Here is a 21,977-nt window from a genome sequence, read left to right as displayed (position 1 = left end):
AACGGTCTCAAGAAGTGGCATTGGGGAACGTTGTCTCACCCTCCTTCAGGCTGCCCTGAGGAGATCCTCAGGGTTCTCCTTTGAGTCCAACACTTTTTAACCTCAACGTCACCCCCATTGCCAGGCTGGTAAAAATGTATGGATTTTTCCTCGTGTCGACACTCATATTGTCGTCTCGCTGAGCTGTCCTTCCAGCCAGACGGCGATTAATTTTCACGACTGTATGAGCCCTATAGCTAATTGGATGACAGACGTTTATCTGAAGCTAAACTCACCCAAGACCGAGGTTTTGGTGCTGGGGAACAATCCATCATTTTGGACAGATAGCTGGTGGCCGGTCCAACTTGGCTCCTTACCTAAACAAGAGCTCAAAGCCAATCATTTAACACTCCAGATGTAAGGCCTTGTCAGGGGGCTCGTGGTACGGGCCTCCTGCACATGAAGATATTCCGGGCCAGGAAGCAGTTTGTCACAGGGATCCTGTGCCAAAACCTTTGACCCTACTGTTTACGCTCTCAATCTGACTGCTGACATCCTGCCATGCACCCTGCATGGGGTCGGTCCCTGCTCTCCTGGTCTGGCTGCCTTTTCCTTGTTTCAGACTCTGCATCAGCATGCTGCCTGCTCTCTCACTAATCCTGCCTGTTCCCAGTTGCAGCCCTGTATAAGGTTTGTGCCTGTTCCCTGTTGCAAATCCGGTAAAGGACTGGTGTCTTCTCTCTCGTTCTGGCAGCTTGCTTGTCACAGACCCCTGTGTGAGTGTGTTGCCTGTTTTCTATTGCAGACCCCGTAAGAGGCTGGCGTCTGATTCCTGCTTCTGAACTTGTAAACGGCTGGAACCTGGTCTGACTTCTGTCATGGACCCTGAAAGGGCTTGATGTCTCCCCTCTGTCTCTCTGGCTGCCTCTTTCTTACCTTCTACTCTGTATGGTGTCTGCTGTGACCGGGTCTGGTGGCTCAGTGGACTAAAGCAGCAGGGGCCTGTGTTTGACCTCCTGGTCACAGGTTCAAATCCCAGCGGGTCCACTCAGCCTTTCATCCATCTGAAGATAAAATGAGTACCATTGAGTTGGGTAACAATAAACATCTGTTATTCAGCGCCAGGACACCTATGGGTAATCATGCGCTTTACAAATACACCTGTTATGTTATGTTATGCTGTCTGTTTTTTCTCACAGACCCTGTATAAGGCTGGCACCTGCTGTCTTGCTCTGCCTTTCTGTTCTCTATCGGAGATCGTGTAGCAGTCTGGTACCCGCTCTCTCAATATGTCTGTTCTCTGTCACCGACCCCATAGGAGGCTGGTACCCGCTCCCTTCCTGTGACTGTTCTCTGCCACAGATTGTGTCAACATTTGGTGCCCCCTTTCTCGTTTTGGTTGTGTGTTCTCTGTTGCAGACCCTTCCTGGGGTTTGGGCCTGCACTCTTCCTGTGTCTGTTTTCTGCCACAGACCCTGCCTGGGGGTTGGTGCCTGCACTCTTCTTGTGTCTGTTTTCTGTCACAGACCCTGCCTGGGGTTGGGGCCTGCACTGTCCTGTGTCTGATTTCTGTCACAGACCCTGCCTAGGGTTGGGGCCTGCATTCTTCCTGTGTCTGTTTTCTGTCACAGACTGTGATCATTTATTTGGTTATCTGTTCTCTCACAGACCCTAAATGTGACTGGCACCTGTATAGGACAAGGTCTTAATATAGTTAATCAGCCGTGATGGTCTAGATGTAACATATTTAAGAAAAATTTGGATATGTGTGGCCAGAATTTATAATCTGAACATCTGTTACTGGTGCTGACAGTTTCAATATATATTCTCAGTACTTACAGCCTGGACACAAAGCGCAAACTGAGGGGATGGCCCCTGGGAAGATACAGATGTTGGGGAAGGTCAAGGGTGGGCGGTCGGTCAGGGATAATACTCATTGGAGAGATGGGTCTTCCACATTTTCCTAGCTTCGGGGAGGGTTGGAGCTTATGCCACTTTGATACTGATGCTGTTCCAGAACCTTGGAGCATAAACGGAGAAGGCTTGCCTTCTGGGTTTTTCTTCTTACAGGTTTTTGTCTTGAGTCTGGTGATATCCTCGCTCCTGGTCAGATGTCGTTCCTTGAACGAGTATAGTTTGTGTGCCAGCTAAGCTGGGGTCTTGTTATCGAGCCCTTTATGCGATGCCGCTGGCCATGAAGATGATCTGAGCTGGAAGGAACAGTTAGTATAGGTCTTTTTTTGTATTTTACACCCACGTGAGAATTCAAATACACCAATATTTAGTAAGCAAGAGCAGCAGAGCTGTACATCTATATCTATACTACTATTATAAAGAGAGAACTGGGAACCTTTGAGGCGGGTAAACTCGGGAACCACAGCGCCAATCCAAACACCCAATACATCATTGGAATTGTCAGGGTAAGCAGATGGACATAGGCTATATACCAAAAAAATATATATGTTAGAAGGGCAAAGTACGTTCTTTGCCAAAGTAGTCCCTTGGAATTAGCGCCATCTCTGAGGTGGGCGTGTGCGCTAACGACGTTCGTGCTGACATCACGGGTCGGACATTTTGGTAAAGTAAACAGGTCGGCCAGGAGCCAAGAGCCAGGAGCGCGAGGAGGAGCGGCCAGGAGCGCGGAACCGACACCCTGCGAGGTCCGACATGCCCAGAGGTAGGAGCGGCCAGGAGCGCGGGGAGGAGCGGCCGGGAGCACTGAACCGACACCCTGCGAGGTCCGACATGCCCAGAGGTAGGAGCGACCAGGAGCGCGAGGAGGAGCGGCCAGGAGCGCGGAACCGTCACCCGAGCTGGGGTTGAGCGCCCCAGCAACCGGTTTGGAATGGACGATGCATGGAGCACCTTGTGTGCCCCACGCAGTGTCTGAAAAAGCATTCCCTGAATGCAACCCTCCCTGCCCCAATACCCTAACCCTGTCTGGAGAGGTGCTGGTACCTCCCCTGACAGGAAACCTATTGTCCAGGCCTCCCCTGCTGGAGTTTCATCCAGCAGCAGGAGGTAAGACTCGTGTCTGTGGCAGTGGCATCCATTTTGTGATGCCAGGGCTCTGTTTAACTTCAACCGGGTAAACTAGTAACTACATGTCTTCTCCCTCTAGAAGGGTGGAATGCTACCCCCGCCGCCAGGACTGGCGTGGGGGTAGTATTTCAAAGTGTTTGACACCTTACACAACATGTTTCGATAAATCCAAACCAAAGTTAGCATTAACCGTGAGGATTATAATGCACTTAAGAGTATATGGTATGGCTATATCATAGAACAGCTATAAGGAGATGGTTACGAAAGCTGCAGAGGGGCTCAGCTTATGCTAGGGCACCCTCTCACATAAAACCAAGCACTCTGCCTCCAGGACTGTCAAGGCTGCCATAGGAGTGTTTTATAGGTGTATATGTGTCTATATAGGTATATGGATATTGGTATACTATATCCTAGTAAGGGGTGATTACACCACCTTACCCAGGCTGTGTGAACTGACCTGCAGTGTTAGTTTGGAGGGCCAGCCATGGGTGGCATAATACATGCTGCAGCCCCTGGTAGGCCTTGGATGCACCTATGCCGTGGGTACCTATGGTGCACTGTAAAGGGGCTCACAAAGGTGACCCAATACCCAATCTGGTATGTACCTAAAGTACATGGAGCCAATTTTATAGTGAAAGCAGATAGCTTCGGGCCCTGATTAGCAGAGTCCCAGTCCAACTAAATTGAAAACCAGAAAACACCAGGCAAAAAGGGGGGGGCAACCATATGGTCAGATATCCACCTTTCTACAGTTTTTTTTCTCCCAGCGCCAGAGTTCCCAGGTGACTCTCTTCCATCCTCCCCTAGCTTTCTTGCAGCACTCTGGCACTGCAGTCCTGTATCCACAGCGGGTGCTCGTCTGGTGCCTCAACCCCACCCGGGTTTTGCGAATTTCGGCAGCATCTTTGATGTACACTGTCTCAGCGAGGGGCGTCCCGCTTTCAGAGAAACCCCGCGCACAGCTCCACGAACAAGCAACCAGGCAGCGCGGTGAGACGGTGTAACACATCTCGCGGCTTGATGTTTGTCTGTCTGTGACCCGCGGAAGAGCAGCGATAGAGGACACAGCAGCAAGCCTCTTGGCATGCTCCGACTCGAGTCCAGGACAGTCAGTCGTGAGGAGCGTTGATCGTCCGTGATCACACGGCCGATATCTTTTCCCTGTTATCGGCTCTAGTGTAGGTCTTTTAATGTGGAGGTGATATGATTTCTTCAAGCCCTTGATGAGCTGCGCCGCTTCATGTATGCTGCCTTTCAGGGGTGCCTAGGGTGGTGTTGGGGAGACCGTTGACCGGGGCCTTGTCTCTACCCCCATGGGAGAGGCCTTGTACGTTTGTTCTGATTTTAAGTCATCTTCCAGGAGACACAACCTCTTCAAGAGACGACATTGGAATCAAGCTTTCTTGGCATTCTTTGTCATTCATTCAGTGTGTTGCTTGAATGAGAGGTCTGTGTCGAGGGGGGGCGGGAGGGGGGGGGTTAAAGACCGATAGGTTTACGTTGGAGACCCAGGCTTAAATCTGTGACTGTTCTGAGCTGGCGGCAACACAGGAAGAGTTCAGTCTTTTTGGGGTTTAACTTTAATACATTAGTTGACATCCAAGACTGGATGAGATCAGGGCAGGATTTGAGGATGACATTGGGTGAGGATATTTAAGGTAGAGTTGGGCATCATCTGCATATGGATGGATCTTGATGCTGCTGTTTGTGATGATGGATCAGAGAGAACCCATGTAGAGGTTAAAGATGATGCGAGAAAGGAGGGAGCCCTGTGTTACTCCGCAGGAGGCATGGAATGCTTGTGATTGTATAGAACCTATTTGCATGAACTGGTTTCAGCTGGTGAGGTAGGATGTGAAACAGTGTCTTACAATCCAATCATGTTTTTTGTGTGTTGATCAGGGCAAGCTGGTCGCCTGTGTCGAAGGCTGCAGAGAGGTCCAGGAGCTCAGGGGTCGTTCTTGTAGTTGAGGAAGCTGTTGTCGACTAGTTGGAGTGTGGCTGTGTCAGGGCTGCATACACAGTTATTGTGTTTATAAAACGTGTTTGCTTAGATATTTCCACTTGGTTCTGTGTTGTTTTGGAATGTTTTGGAATGTTTGATAATCTTGCCCCTCGCCAAGCCGGCTTACGCCCCGCACACTCTACGGAGTCCGTTGTCATTTCGGTCCTGGACAACCTCAGGGAGGGTATGGATACCAATCAGCACCAGGCCCTTGTGCTCCTCGATCTCTCAGCCGCCTTTGATACGGTGGATCACACCATCTTACTTTCCCGTATCAAGGCGGCGGGGATCGGGGGGACCGCCCTGGTCTGGTTGTCCTCCTTCCTGAGCGACCGTACCCAGGCGGTTCGCCTGGGTGACTTCACAGCGGACCTCCGGAAAGTCCAGTGCGGGGTTCCCCAAGGTTCTTCCCTCTCCCCCCTCCTGTTTAATCTGTATATCGCCCCTCTGATTTTCTCTCTCCAACAGATGGAGGTCGCCGTATTTAATTATGCGGATGACCTCCAGCTTGTCTTCAATCTGTCCTCTTCCCCCTCTTCTGTCCTAAACTTTCAATCTGTCATGCTCCACATCAGGGACTGGATGAACCACAATCACCTCAAACTTAACCCCGACAAGACCGAGTTGGTGTTGACGGGTGGTTCATCCAGCCCCTGGTCCTCTCTTTTCTGGCCCCCTTCTCCTGCACCCTCTTCCTCTGTCAAAACCCTAGGCATAAAACTTAATTCTCAACTCACCCTTCACTCCCAGGTTAGTTCTGTGGTTTCTTCTTCTTTCCTTTCACTGCACACTATACGCAGGGTGTCTCGTTTCTTTACTTTTTCTGCTCTTAAACTTATCATCCTGGCCATGGTGATGTCCCGCCTGGATTACGGCAACGCCCTGTATGCCGGCATTCCTGCATATAGCTTGCGTCGCCTTCAGCAGATACAGAACCAGGCGGCCCGCCTGGCCTTCAAACTTCCAAAATTCCATCACTCTACCCCTCTTCTGAAATCTCTACATTGGCTCCCCGTGCGAGCCAGAATCCAATTCAAGCTCGCCTCCATCACCTTCCTGGCCCGACTTGGCCTGGCACCCGCGTTCATCTCCTCCGAGATCGTTCCATATGTCCCCACCAGGGAACTTCGCTCGTCTTCCCAGTCCCTCCTCACCATCCCACGCTACCGGAGAAAGAAGTGGGGAGGCTCTAAATTTGCCACCCTTGCCCCAACCCTTTGGAACTCCCTTCCCATTGAACTTCGTACCATTACTCTCTACTCACAATTCCGTAAACACCTCAAGACTCATTTGTTCATGAAGTCCTTTGATTAACTCTCCTTTAGCTCTCCCAGCCTTTTAGCCCCGGATCCTGTTAGCTATAGCGCCAAGAAACCGCTGGTATACGTGCGCTCTAAAAGTAATTTTAAACTCAAACTCAAACTCAAACTCAATGTCTCTAGGACAATGTTTCTTCTTTAGTGTCAAGTCTAAGTGTTTCCATGCTTTGGGCATAAAGTGTGCACAATGTCAGGTAGCAGTAAGTGCCAGTGATGAAGCTTGTTTCCAGGGATTCTGATCCTTCTAGGCAAGAACCGGTACAACAAGCATTTAGACTGCAATAGGTCTCGCAGTTACATTATTTTGAGCTATTGACATTGTAAATTACATAGTTTTTTTTATTTTGTTTATCATCTGTAACGCATAAAAGGCATTGGCTATTGACTATTAACATTGCAAATGACAATGCCTTTTATTTTTGTTTTTAAAACATAAGTAAAGCTTAAACTCGCGTAACTGCGAGACCTATTGCATTGCAAATGCTTCTTTTAGAGGAGTGCAAGGCAAAATTAGAGTGGTTTGGGGGCACCAGTATTTCAATTGCATAAAGGTTATGTGGTTAAGATTATCGATCAAGAGGGGTGCTTTCCAACGATCAACTAAGGTGAATGAGGGGGTATAGGTTACTGGTAACATTCACAAAAGAGCACAGAGCACCAATCACTCAGATTCCTGGGATGGATTTATGAATGAATGCGTTTTGAATTATGTGAAGTACCTGAATATATTTTCCGGATTAGAAGTGTTGTGTAATCTGAGGGATAGCTCTGCTGTGAGACTAAGGCAGGAGAGGGGAGCTGGGCCAGGGGCATGCCTGGTCCACTAGATGAAATGAGGATGAGTAACCTTAGAGATAGCTCTGCTGTCGGAGCCAGCAAGACTAGAGGAAGAGGCTGTGTAACCCTAGGGATAGCTCTGCTGTGTGACTAAGACTGGAGGAAGAAGCTGTGTAACCTGAGGGATAGCTCTGCTGTGAGACTAAGGCAGGAGTGGGGAGCTGGGCCAGGAGCATGCCTGCTCCACTAGATTAAATGAGGACGAGTAACATGAGAGATAGCTCTGCTGTCGGTGCCTACAAGAGTGGAGGAAAGAGGCTGTGTAACCTGAGGGATAGCGCTGCTGTGAGACTAAGACTGGAGGAAAGAGGCTGTGTAACCTGAGGGATAGCTCTGCTGTGAGCCTGTAAGACTGGAGGAAGAGGCTGTGTAACCCATGAGATAGCTCTGCTGTGAGCCTGTAAGACTTGTGGAAGAGGCTGTGTAACCCGAGAGATAGCTCTGTTGTGAGCCTGTAAGACTGGAGGAAGAGGCTGTGTAACCCATGATATAGCTCTGCTGTGAGCCTGTAAGACTTGTGGGAGAGGCTGTGTAACCCGAGAGATAGCTCTGTTGTGAGCCTGTAAGACTGGAGGAAGAGGCTGTGTAACCCGAGAGATAGCTCTGCTGTGAGCCTGGAAGACTGGAGGAAGAGGCTGTGTAACCCGAGAGATAGCTCTGCTGTGGGAGCCTGCAAGACTGGAGGAAGAGGCTGTGTAACCCGAGGGATAGCTCTGCTGTGAGCCTGTAAGACTGGAGGAAGAGGCTGTGTAACCTGAGAGATAGCTCTGCTGTGAGCCTGTAATACTGGAGGAAGAGGCTGTGTAACCTGAGAGATAGGTCTGCTGTGGGAGCCTGTAGGAAGAGGCTGTGTAACCTGAGAGATAGCTCTGCTGTGGGAGCCTGTAAGAAGAGGCTGTGTAAACTGAGAGATAGCTCTGCTGTGGGAGCCTGTAAGAAGAGGCTGTGTAACCTGAGAGATAGCTCTGCTGTGGGAGCCTGTAAGAAGAGGCTGTGTAACCTGAGGGATAGCTCTGCTGTGGGAGCCTGTAAGAAGAGGCTGTGTAACCTGAGAGATAGCTCTGCTGTGGGAGCATGTAAGAAGAGGCTGTGTAACCTGAGAGATAGCTCTGCTGTGGGAGCCTGTAAGAAGAGGCTGTGTAACATGAGGGATAGCTTTGCTGTGAGAGCCTGTAAGAAGAGGCTGTGTAACCTGAGAGATAGCTCTACCGCGGGAGCCTGTAAGAAGAGGCTATGTAACCTGAGGGATAGCTCTGCTGTGAGAACCTGTAAGAAGAGGCTGTGTAACCTGAGGGATAGCTCTGCTGTGGGAGCCTGTAAGACGAGGCTGTGTAACCTGAGAGATAGCTCTGCTGTGGGAGCCTGTAAGAAGAGGATGTGTAACCTGAGGGATAGTTCTGCTGTGAGCCTGTAAGACTGGAGGAAGAGGCTGTGTAACCTGAGGGATAGCTCTGCTGTGGGAGCCTGTAAGAAGAGGCTGTGTAAACTGAGAGATAGCTCTGCTGCGGGAGCCTGTAAGAAGAGGCTGTGTAACCTGAGAGATAGCTCTGCTGTAGGAGCCTGCAAGACTGGAGGAAGTGGCTGTGTAACCTGAGGGATAGCTCTGCTGTGGGAGCCTGTAAGAAGAGGCTGTGTAAGCTGAGGGGTAGCGCTGCTGTGGGAGCCTGTAATAAGAGGCTGTGTAACCTGAGAGATAGCTCTGCTGTGGGAGCCTGTAAGAAAAGGCTGTGTAAGCTGAGGGGTAGCGCTGCTGTGGGAGCCTGTAAGAAGAGGCTGTGTAACCTGACGGATAGCTCTGCTGTGGGAGCCTGCAAGACTGGAGGAAGTGGCTGTGTAACCTGAGGGATAGCTCTGCTGTGGGAGCCTGTAAGAAGAGGCTGTGTAAACTGAGAGATAGCTCTGCTGTGGGAGCCTGTAAGAAGACGCTCTGTAACCTGATGGATAGCTCTGCTGTGAGCCTGTTAGACTGGAGGAAGCGGCTGTGTAACCTGAGGGATAGCTATGCTGTGGGAGCCTGTAAGAAGAGGCTGTGTAAACTGAGAGATAGCTCTGCTGTGGGAGCCTGGAAGAAGATACTGTGTAAACTGAGGGATAGCTCTGCTGTGGGAACCTGTAAGAAGAGGCTGTGTAACCTGAGGGATAGCTCTGCTGTGGGAGCCTGTAAGAAGAGGCTGTGTAAACTGAGAGATAGCTCTGCTGTGGGAGCCTGTAAGAAGACGTTATGTAACCTGATGGATAGCTCTGCTGTGAGCCTGTAAGACTGGAGGAAGCGGCAGTGTAACCTGAGGGATAGCTCTGCTGTGGGAGCCTGTAAGAAGAGGCTGTGTAACCTGAGAGATAGCTCTGCTGTGGGAGCCTGGAAGAAGAGGTTGTGTAACCTGAGAGATAGCTCTGCTGTGGGAGCCTGCAAGACTGGAGGAAGAGGCTCTGTAACCTGAGGGATAGTTCTGCTGTGGGAGCCTGTAAGAAGGGGCTGTGTATCCTGACGGATAGCTCTGCTGTGAGCCCATAAGACTGGAGGAAGAGGCAGTATTACCAGAGAGATACCTCTGCTGTGAGCCTGTATGACTGGAGGACGAGGCTGTGTAACCCAAGGGATAGCTCTGCTGTGAGCCTGTAAGACTGGAGGACGAGGCTGTGTAACCCGAGGGATAGCTCTGCTGTGAGCCTGTAAGACTGGAGGAAGAGGCTGTGTAACCCGAGAGATAGCTCTGCTGTGAGCCTGTAAGACTGGAGGAAGAGGCTGGGTAACCCGAGGGGTAGCTCTGCTGTGAGCCTGTAAGACTGGAGGAAGAGGCTGTGTAACCCGAGGGCTAGCTGCTCTTCCCTGGTGATAATGGAGGGGTGGAAGTGCCTGGGAATGTGTCTACACCTGATAATACCGTCCGTGTGTCCGTCAGCTGAGCATGAGGGAGTGGACAGCACAGACCAGAGGGAAAGAGCCTATTATCTCAGAGGACGTAAGGCAGCATACACCAGAGAGGGCAACCAGGGCACGAAAGAAAGCATGGACCAGAGAACAGTAGAGAGCACTGATCCGAAGTCAATGTTCACAAGAGGGGATTAAGAGCCATAGATAGTGAAGGGAATAAACGACAAGAGAAGGAAGCATTAACAACTGAAGAGGCTGACGGTGGGAGGGCGGGGGAGATACTCTCTCCTGCTACAGTGTCTGTGGCAGACTCTGGGAGGGAGAGCCCTGCCCTGTGGAGAGCTGCACTCCCTGTGCCCCCGGGGCCTCCTCTCTCCGTGCCTAAAAGAATGTTCTTATCTACTTGATAAATAAACAAGCAGATAAAAAATACTCTTTTATGCCTGCCACAAAACAGGCTACAGTGTCCAGAGGGGCAGTGAGAAAAGCGGACAGGGTGGCACCAAAACCCCTCTTTTCCAATGGGAAGCCAGCGTTTACCATGATTGCTGACGCTACCCAATGGAAAAGGGGGCGGGTCTGACAGTACACTTTTTAGAAACAATATCTCTCGAAGAGGTGTGGCCTCTGTCCGAGACCTAAAAAGGGACATCATTGTCTGTGATACTTGGGGCTGGTGCTCACAAAGCTGAAATACGTATTTTTAAAATTATGATCCAGTCGTCTGCAATATGGACAGGGGCTTTAGTTTACAGACCCCAGGCCAAAAAGCTAATTTTGTAAAGTTTCTACTGGAACTCATTGCGCCTTATTTTATAGGCGAAAATATTTTCATTCTCATAGGAGATTTTAATTATCATGCAGATTTATCACAGGACTTCGATACTGACCAATTGGTAACTTCACTACAGACATTAGGACTGGAGCAATTGGTATTAGGTCCTACCCATCAGGCCGGACATACCTTGGATTTACTGTTCACCAACTCAACTAAACTCCTCAGGCCAACCAGCGCACCCTTCCCCCCCCACACAAGAATGAGTCGATAGAGTATCCTCCTTTTCGACAAAAAGATTAAAGCTATTTATTGACCTTTCCCCCAGGACAATGCCAACAATATTGATGTGCACTCAGCTGCGAAGAGTCAACCATTGTTGCCTCTGCTGGTTGAATTTAAAACTGTGACCTGCGAACAGGTGTCAGAAGCTATTGCTAAGATCAAATCAGGCTCCCCAGATGATCCTCTTTCCCCTCGCTTTTTCATGCAATTAGCACCCCTGTTGATAACAAAATTGACAGAGATTTTTAATATGTCATTAGACCAAGCGATGGTGCAGATAAGATGGAAAACAGCTCACATCAGACCTATCCTGAAGAAGCCCACCCTAGATTCCAGGGAACCAGGCAATTACCGTCCCATCTCGCTGCTGCCTTATTTCGGGAAGACGCTTGAATCCTTGGTAAACAAACAACTTACTATCCATTTGGAAAGTCATGGACTTCTCGGCCCATCGCAATCAGGATTCCGGTTGGCGCAGAGCACCGAAACGGCAGTAGTAGAGAGGGTTGATAACATCAGGCTGGCTTTAGATAAAAGAGAATCAGCTATGCTGGTTCTCTTGGACCTGTCAGCCGCCTTCGACACCATCTCCCATGACATTTTAGAACAACGGCTCTGGGAGATGGGGGTCCGAGGGAAAGCTCTGGACTCGTTTAAAAACTATCTAAAGGACCGTTTTACGACTGTGCATTTAGGTTCCCTGGCCTCATGCAGCAGACCAGTAAGCATTGGAGTTCCCCAGGGGTCACTCCTGATCCCTATGCTTTTTAATCTTTGTGTAACACCGCTGGCCAGGATAATCCGGTCTTATGGGTTCGAGATAGTGTCATATGTTGATGACCCTCAGCTGTTGATCACATTTGGTCCTGACCCTACAAATACATTGATCCGGTTTAAAAACTGTCTGACCCACATTAACAGCTGGATGGGCAACAACAAATTACAGCTAAACAGCAGTAAAACAGAGATTATTCTCTCTGTTTTACTGCTGTTTAGCTGTAATTTGTTGTTGCCCATCCAGCTGTTAATGTGGGCCGAAGAGTATTGGTCTAGCAGCTGCTGGCCTCAGGCATTGGGCCCATGCCATTCCCCAAAACAAGCAGTCTGCAACCTTGGAATAACGATTGACAACAAGCTAACCATGACAAATCATGTCAATCTTGTGCTGGGGACTTGTTACGAGATCCTGCGGAAGCTACGTTTGATCTTTAAATGGCTACTTATTGAAGCCAGGAAGCCACTGGTCCAGGGCTTAATTGTAAGCAGCATGGATTAGGGGGAATGCCTTATTAGCCTCCCTAAATGAAGACCTCTTTTCTAAACTGCAAATCTTGCAGAATACTGCGGCCAGATTGATCCTAAATCTACCTCCAAGATCTCCCTCAGTCCCTAGTCTGAGGTTTCTCCACTGGCTTCCAGTTAGAAAAAGAGGTCATTTTAAAATCTTGTGCCTAACTCATAGGAGTATCTATGGCACTGGGCCTGGTTATTTAGCGAAAGAACTCAAAAGATATCACCCAAAAAGAACACCTAAGTCCAGTTCAAAATCTCTTCTTACCCCACTAGGAGTCCGGACCGTACGCAATGGGGGTCGATCTTTTTCTTTTCTTGCCCCTCATCTCTAGAACAAGCTGCTGTTTCATCTTCTGTCTATTGCCGATAACCAGCGTTTCAGCAAAGAATTGAAAACTTGGTTGCTTGACCAGAAATAACAGAATTGGTTATGACCCTCAGTCACTGGAATCTCCGCAAGCACCTCGAGACCCACTGGTGATGTGTGCGCTATATAAGATTCTCTGACTTGACTTGACTTGACAATCCTAATATGTGTGGCTGGTGCTAGCAATACTAATGCATGAGTGGTAAGTACAGTCTGGGCACGTGTGGCAGGTACTGTAGTGACTCTTTTTGTAATGAAGACCACACTCGACATATCTACACTTATTTCTTGAACTCTCATCCCTACAGGTGAAACTTCAAGAGTGGCTGCTTGTCCTGAAGAAAGAGGAGGTATATTTTCTGGAGTCTAAACTCAAGGAAGAGGAACAATATAAAACCATGAGGGTGAGTGGCTGCCGTGAGTGCTGTGTCTCTGTATTTGTTTGTGCCCAGTCCTTTGTGTGTTCAAGACACACAGAGGCTGGTGAGTCGCCCTACAAACTGGGCCATGGGCCCCACCAGATAAATATACCGACCGGAGTCATTGCACCTGGATATTGTGGCTGAAATCCGACAAGGGCTCGTCCTAAAAAAACATAAAATCAAGTATTACTCTTCTGACCTTAAGGTAGCACTTGCATACTCGCATGGTGTGTGTTAGAGTATGTGTGCAGTGGTGTGGCAATATCTGTCTGTGAGTATGTGAGCATGTTCACGCTTAGGTGTGCGTGTCTAAGTATGTGTTCATGTATGGATGATCCTGGAGTTATCTTTGGGAGTACATGCATGTTTGCGCATCTCTAATTCTGTCTGTTTATTCTGCATGGACTACTGCATGTGTGTGTGTGTGCATGTTCATATCTAGATTTAGAGCCCGAGAGTATACAAATACATGTCCTTATCTTCATGCGTGCGTGTTTGAGGGTTCTGTATGCTTTAGTCTGGATTTATTGGCTGTGAGTTTGTACCTACATATGTGTATGCCTGCCTATGGGCTTGTATATCACAAGGTCTGGTGGCATTTGTGAGTGTGCAAATACATGTGTGCATAAGTCTGGAGTTATATACTGACACACAGATGCATATAAAATCTCACGAATGTATATGTATGGATGCGTGTCTATGCATGCATGGACTGAAGATATCCATCTGTGAGTTTGTACAAGGTTTGTGTGTGTGTCTGCAAATTAATGTGTGCATCTGTATTAGTGTGTACGTCTGTGGATGTGTGTATGTATGGATCTGGAGTTACCTATCCATCCATCAGACTGAGCAAGCCTGGTGTAAGGCCCTTCCAAAACCAAGGTTTTAGCAATGCATTCATGCTACGGTATTGTATATACATCATCAAACCACAGAACATCCAACAGAGTTCATCTAAGTGATACATCAAGCATGGAAGCTCCAACATTGTGTAGATGAGTTTTAACCCACGAATAGTTCCTCTAAACCAAATGCCCTCTAATCAATATTAACACGTTTCAGGACATGTACATTCCGTCTTTCAGAAAAAATAAATTTCTAATTCTAGAGATTACATGGGCACAGCTGAGCATCAGCCACTGACCTTGGGCATTCTCTGTTCTGCTCAAGCCTCGTTGCAAGGATTCCCTGCAACAATCTCATTAATCATCAATAACTAGTGCACTTTTTTTGTTTTAATATTATTTATTGATTTTTCAGAGGTTTGTACAAAGATCCTTGACAATAGTGAGTGTACATAATATCTTTCATACAGGTACACATAGACCATTGATGGGGTACAAGGATATAATAACAGCCTTACACATACTATAGAATTGTGGTTCGTTGTCAATGTCCCAGCGGGAACTCAAGATCATATCAATTGTGCAAATATATCAACATAAGCTTTCTTAACATTAACAAAAACAACTGTTTGTAATTTACCATTCATATGTGACGATTATCGATCTTGTGCGCAAGTCTGATCATGATCAGGTGTGTTTGTGTACCTAGCAACATGAGGTTTAGGTTAAGTCTTCAGTGTGTGCGCCACAGTGTGCGACCTCATGAGTTGGGCCTGGAGATTCCTATTACCACACATGTGCTGCACATCCACCGTACCTACATGCACTGGACATGCACACGGAAGGTTAGTGCAAGGGTCTGAAGCTCACACCAAAGCAGTACAGTAGACTGCACTCTCACCGGACACAGGAAAGAGGTCTGGTCATAACTGATGTTCCACAAAACTGGGTACTCTGCCACCACCACTTTAAGTGGCTAACTCAGGACATGGGAAATAGCGTCATCTGGGTTATGAGGGCTCGCTTGGCACGCCTTTTCAGGTCACCAAACAGGTACTGTTCTGGGCTTCAGGGAGCTAAAACATTACAGTTTTTCACAACACAGGAACACAATCCTTATTAGCACTGGCAATACATGGACACAAATCTCTATCAAGGAGTGAGCTAAGAGGTGCAACCCTCTGCCCGTACTATTGACAGAATACAAGAGCACAACACTACCAGGACTGGTGTCACATCACAGGAGCACAACGCTCTACCTGTACACTAGTGACACATACAGTAGCACAACCCTCTACCAGCAGTGGAGACCTACCCGACTCCACAAAATGTCTGACTCCAGTCATTTTTGGTGACGCAAGAGAAACACACCTCTCTCCACTGCTGAAACCCTCCTATTCACTGGGACGAGAAGTGCCTCACCTGATAACACACAGACAGGCTCCTGCTCTAAGCGACAGTGTGACATACCTCACCTGATAACACACAGACTCCTGCTCTAAGCCACAGTGTGACACACCTCACCTGATAACACACAGGCTCCTGCTCTAAGCTACAGTGTGACACACCTCACCTGATAACACACAGACTCCTGCTCTAAGCCACAGTGTGACATACCTCACCTGATAACACACAGGCTCCTGCACTAAGCCACAGTGTGACACACCTCACCTGATAACACACAGACTCCTGCTCTAAGCCACAGTGTGACATACCTCACCTGATAACACACAGGCTCCTGCTCTAAGCCACAGTGTGACACACCTCCCCTAATAACACACAGGCTCCTGCTCTAAGCCACAGTGTGACATACCTCACCTGATAACACACAGGCTCCTGCTCTAAGCCACAGTGTGACACACCTCCCCCGATAACACACAGGCTCCTGCTCTAAGCCACAGTGTGACATACCTCACCTGATAACACACAGGCTCCTGCTCTTAGCGACAGTGTGACACACCTCACCTGATAACACACAGGCTCCTGCTCTAAGCCACAGTGTGACACACCTCCCCTGATAACACACAGGCTCCTGCTCTAAGCCACAGTGTGACACACCTCCCCTGATAACACACAGGCTCCCGCTCTAAGCCACAGTGTGACATACCTCACCTGATAACACACAGGCTCCTGCTCTAAGCCACAGTGTGACACACCTCCCCTGATAACACACAGGCTCCTGCTCTAAGCCACAGTGTGACATACCTCACCTGATAACACACAGGCTCCTGCTCTAAGCCACAGTGTGACACACCTCCCCTGATAACACACAGGCTCCGGCTCTAAGCTACAGTGGGACATACCTCACCTGATAACACACAGGCTCCTGCTCTTAGCGACAGTGTGACATACCTCACCTGATAACACACAGGCTCCTGCTCTTAGCGACAGTGTGACATACCTCACCTGATAACACACAGGCTCCTGCTCTAAGCTACAGTGTGACATACCTCACCTGATAACACACAGGCTCCTGCTCTTAGCGACAGTGTGACATACCTCACCTGATTACACACAGGCTCCTGCTCTTAGCGACAGTGTGACATACCTCACCTGATAACACACAGGCTTCTAAGCCACAGTGTGACATACCTCACCTGATAACACACAGGCTCCTGCTCTAAGCCACAGTGTGACATACCTCACCGGATAACACAAGTCTCCTGCTCTAAGCCAGGGTGTGACATACCTCACCTGATACCTCATAGCCTCATATCTTAGGATAGGACAAGATGTCTAACCAATCTCCTAACTCATCTTTTACAGAAATGCCTGAATTACCTTCAGAAACATTGATTTGTCTGGTAATTTTGCATTTTGTAACAGAATGCACATACATTATTTATGATTTTGAATGTGAAATTCCCACATCAGTGATTCCCCTTCACTCTGAATGAGGGCCATTGTAGGACACCCCCTCAGCGTCTCCTTCTGGGCAAACACATCCATTGTGCTGGCAGGACAGGGGCAGCTCGCACTCTCCAAATCTTATGTTTTCCATCCAAATGGGCTAAAACTTCCTGACCCCCCCCCCCTTCTTTTACGATTCAGAAAAGGGGGTGGTGATGAACAGAGTGTCTGAATTAAGCAGACCACTCTTACCCAGTCCAAAGATCAGGGCTTGATCCATCACCGTTATTTATCTCACTGCACCATCCCAGCTCAGAACCTGGCTACATGCAAATCAGTCTGTCCCTGGCCCAGTGCATCATGGGAACAGGGCAGACTAAACTACCAAGCCAATTCTTCACCAGAAAGGAGACAAGCTACCGGGGACCGGTTTCTGGCATTTCAGCCTTCTTCGGCCCGGCTTGCTTAAATCCTGATGATGCAGTGAGAAAGGGACTCATGTCTGAGTATACCCTGCCACACCTATAGTGGCCAAAAACGATTCAGAAAAGGGGGTGGTGATGAACAGAGTGTCCCCCTTCTTTTACATCATCTTTTTTTTTTTTTTTTTTTTTTAAACCTTTATTGCACCTTACAATTTACACAGCCAGTGGCCTACAACCCGTCCGGGCTGGCCGCCATCACATTAACATCGTCAGCATGCGGTAATATCCAATGCATATCTTGTTGTCACTTTTCCTACATTACTTTATCACCGCCACAGAGAAAAGGTACAGTTATTCCATTGTTCAGTAAATCAGTGAGGTTTTTGGTTTTTTTCTTTTTTGCAAAAACAAGAACATAACAACAAAACTTAAGGAAGCACATAATGGTCGTTCATTATTGGTTATTAGATGCCATTGCTGCGTAGGGACGTACTCCCCCTGTAATCATTCCCTCTCGTTAGCCTCCATCCATCCCCCAACCTATTATCAGGTGTGTGCGGGACCTTCCGGGTATCAGTCCTATGGTAACGCCATTACTTCGACGCCCAGGACAGGTCCAAGTGTTCTGATGCAATCTAAAATCTGTGAACCCCCCCCCTTTTACATCATCTTTTGACTTCAGCCAGTCTCTGGGTCTTTGACTGTCTCTGCCTGCAGTGGGTTCTCTTCCTTGCACTCGCTCCCTTGATCGAGCGTCTCTGTCTGCGGTGGGTCCTCTTCCTTGCACTCGCTCCATGGATCAAACGTCCCTGCCTGCATTGCGTTCTCTTCCTTGCACTCTCCATGGAACGAGCTTCTCTTCATCTTCACGAATTCTTACCTCTCTACAGTTCATGAGGTGCCTGAGGGAAGGGGAGGGCAGGAGTGTGAGGAGGACAGAAGATGGTAGAAGGGAAGGTAGTAAGAGGCTGCAGTTCAGAAATTAGGAAAAGCACATTAGTGGTCTGATTTTTTAAGGAACTATCAACCCCTCCACCCTCCTCCTGAACTCCGACTCTAAGGATGGCTTGTAGAAAGCTTTTTAATATCTAACCAGCTTTTCTTTGCTTCTGACAGAACAAACTAAGAACTGAGAAGAATAAAATTGAATCTGAGTTTGAAAAGCTGCAGCAGCTTCTAAAAGAAAATAAGCAAACACTGCACAGAAGACTGGAGGAGATGGAGAAGAAAATCACCATGGTGGAAAATGCAAATATCACCAAACTGTCCAATCAAATCACCTCTCTCAAGGCCCTGATAACGGAGATAGAAATGAAGTCAGAGGCACCGGCGTGGGAACTCCTGAAGGTGAGATACTATTTGGGAAATAAAACAGAAGAAATAAGTGACCTATTCATATTTTGTGTGCATTATTAAATGTATGAGTGGAGCACATATGATCTCCTGGTTGGGTCAATGCACAGCGACCCCACGCACTCGGAGAGACGCACACAATATACAGACATGGATAATTCACATTGTCCCACTTGATGCTGTGAGCCCAACTCCATATACAAACTGTGAAATGTACAGGGACCGGTTACAGTGTGATATACAAGTTAATAACCCATCTATATACAAAATATTTATGCATTTTTTCTATTAAGAAAAATGCAAAACACCAAGCAATTCCAGTGACAGTAAATAATATATGAAGACCAAGGAGCAAAATGTGTTAAAAGTTAGATAGAAATGGAAAGATTAATGAGAGACAACACCTGAGAGAATCGGAAAGAAACCAAATTTCTCCTTTTCTAAGAAATTTGAAAACATTTCTGTTCTAATGCGGTTACTTTTCTACTGATGTAGGTGGTCACCAAACCTCTTGTTAGGGTGAACAGCTATATAACTAGGAATTTGGAATAAGTAATGGCAGCTCACTGTTTTTTTTGTCACCCCCGATAAAATTTGAGATTGCCACAGAACACTCTTTCCTTTGAAGACTAGTGACAATTTAGCATGACGGGATAACCCTTGATTATATTAAAGAGTGTGCAAAATGAATATCCGCAAATTGCTGCCCGGCAGCAAAAGAAATTTGATTTATGAATATATTATCTTGACACCCTGCACGGCAACCAAATTCCTCAACAATATGGCTTAGGGTGGGATTAGAGGTATAAATCTCCTTATTGTGGTCATACGCTGTCACTGTAACCCCTTCCATCGTCATGACGGCTCCAACGCTCGCACGCGGGGCTAATTCCCCCACTGTGATGAGCGTTCTAAGGAAACGGGTGTGGCCGTGACGAGCTCAGCTCGTCATGAGCACACGGCCACCGTGGCTCATGACGAGCTGAGCTCGTCACAAGCACTAGGGCGCTGTGCGCGCTCCCCTGCCCCCCAGCACAGCGGGGCAATTACCCCCGCCGCCAAGGGGTTAACAGTGATGATCTGCTCAAATAGTTTGATTAAATTACAGCCAAGAAGCATCCTGGGAAATAACTCCATGTACAGGGCACTAGATGATGGTGACAGAGAACATCCAGAACATCCCTCGTAGGGGGACAAAGAGCATCCCTCGGAGGGTGACAGAGCATCCCTCCCAGGGTGACAGCATCCCTCCAAGTGTAACAGAGAGCATTAATCTTAGTGTGACAGGGAGCATCCCTCAGAGGGTGACAGAGTGGATCTCTCCTAGGACAAAAGAGGGCATCCCTCGGAGTGTGGCATTAAGCATCCCTCCAATGGTGACAGAGAGCATCCCTCTCTGGTTCGTACAAACGTGAAATTTACCAGTCAGTCTAAACACATGTTCAAATGCCATTTCTGCTGCTAGGAAAATGATAGATAGTAAACCTATGTTTCCCCGGGTGACCAATTTGGGAATCAAGCCCACCACCACCAATGCAGATAAAGTTTGGCATATAGTTTTGCGTCAGTGAAGAGATATGAAATGGGACCAGTAAGACCCACAGTCCAAGGGAGGGTCATCCATTTTACAAGAGAGGACCACTCTTGCCTCCTGCTAGGATGATGGACCCTGACCCGTTGATATGACCTCGTGACTCATTCTAGGATGCTCTCCCACAACCTTTTGGAGTAACCTCTCTTGTAAACGAAAGTCCAATTGGTCGCACACCTCTCGTCCTACCAGCGTGTTACCCCAAAGCATTGTGGTCCATGAAGTAGGCATCAGCGGGTGCGCCTCTGCCAGAGTCTTGAGCAAAAATCACTGTCGCGTTGGCCATCCCTGGACACGTGTTTCGAGTTTTTTACCTCTCATCAGCAGGGAATAGGCATGTATGTAGGATTGCTGCTTAGGCTGCCGAAAAATATTCACAGGTCTGGTACCGCTCATGGCACGCAGGTGCGTAACCAAGGGCTCGTCAGCCCCACCGGCTCAAGGGAGCCTGAATATAAACGAAAGTCCAATTGGTCGCACACTGCTCGTCCTACCAGCGTGTTACCCCAAAGCATTGTGGTCCATAAAGTAGGCATCAGCGGGTGCGCCTCTGCCAGAGTCTTGAGCAAAAATCACTGTCGCGTTGGCCATCCCTTGACACGTGTTTCGAGGTTGTTACCTCTCATCAGCAGGGAATAGGCATGTATGTAGGGTCGCTGCGTAGGCTGCCGAAAAATATTCACAGGTCCGGTACCGCTCATGACACGCAGGTGCGTAACCAAGGGCTCGTCAGCCCCACCGGCTCAAGGGAGCCTGAATATAAACGAAAGTCCAATTGGTCGCACACTGCTCGTCCTACCAGCGTGTTACCCCAAAGCATTGTGGTCCATGAAGTAGGCATCAGCGGGTGCACCTCTGCCAGAGTCTTGAGCAAAAATCACTGTCGCGTTGGCCATCCCTGGACACGTGTTTCGAGGTTCCTACCTCTGATCAGCAGGGAATAGGCATGTATGTAGGGTCGCTGCGTAGGCTGCCAAAAAATATTCACAGGTCCGGTACCGCTCATGGCACGCAGGTGCGTAGCCAAGGGCTCGTCAGCCCCACCGGCTCAAGGGAGCCTGAATATAAACGAAAGTCCAATTGGTCGCACACTGCTCGTCCTACCAGCGTGTTGCCCCAAAGCATTGTGGTCCATGAAGTCGGCATCAGCGGGTGCGCCTCTGCCAGGGTCTTGAGCAAAAATCACTGTCGCGTTGGCCATCCCTTGACACGTGTTTCGAGGTTGTTACCTCTCATCAGCAGGGAATAGGCATGTATATAGGGTCGCTGCGTAGGCTGCCGAAAAATATTCACAGGTCCGGTACCGCTCATGGCACGCAGGTGCGTAACCAAGGGCTCGTCAGCCCCACCGGCTCAAGGGAGCCTGAATATAAACGAAAGTCCAATTGGTCGCACACTTTTCAGTTAAATTGGCTCCCTTGAGCTACGAGCTGACGAGCTCTGATCACGCACCCACGCGCCTTGAGAGGTATCAAACCTGAGAACACTTGGCAGCCTGCACAGCAAACCCGGATTAATCCTACACTCTGCTGATGAGGAAGAACTATTCCAAAACACCGGTGTCCAGAGTTGGTGCTGCAACCTTGCAAAAACACACAAATCTTCGAAAAGCGCACACGCTACAAAGACTGCATCTACCATGATGCTCCTGGGGTTCACCCGCTGGTGGAGGGAGTCGGAGTGCGACCTTCGACTTTTCAGTTAAATTGGCTCCCTT

General features: G+C 48.5%; 2 protein-coding genes across 2 annotated transcripts in view; both read left to right on the top strand.

The window, feature by feature from the left end:
• Positions 1 to 21,977, top strand: part of LOC147710147 (E3 ubiquitin-protein ligase TRIM39-like) — an 80,744-nt gene that overhangs the window by 9,671 nt on the left and 49,096 nt on the right. Inside the window, exons 2-3 of the mRNA XM_086920846.1 lie at positions 13,083 to 13,178; positions 18,433 to 18,663. Coding sequence (XP_086776972.1) covers positions 13,083 to 13,178; positions 18,433 to 18,663 — 327 coding nt within the window. The remainder of the gene's footprint in view (positions 1 to 13,082; positions 13,179 to 18,432; positions 18,664 to 21,977) is intronic.
• LOC147710148 (E3 ubiquitin-protein ligase TRIM39-like) overlaps positions 1 to 21,977 on the top strand; it is a 450,821-nt gene that overhangs the window by 379,842 nt on the left and 49,002 nt on the right. The window lies entirely within an intron of this gene.

This window comes from Lissotriton vulgaris, chromosome 5, assembly GCF_964263255.1.
Source record: "Lissotriton vulgaris chromosome 5, aLisVul1.2, whole genome shotgun sequence".
Taxonomy (NCBI): Eukaryota; Metazoa; Chordata; class Amphibia; order Caudata; family Salamandridae; genus Lissotriton; species Lissotriton vulgaris.
Note: the sequence above shows the minus strand (reverse complement) of the source record. Positions and strands in the feature narration are given on the sequence as shown.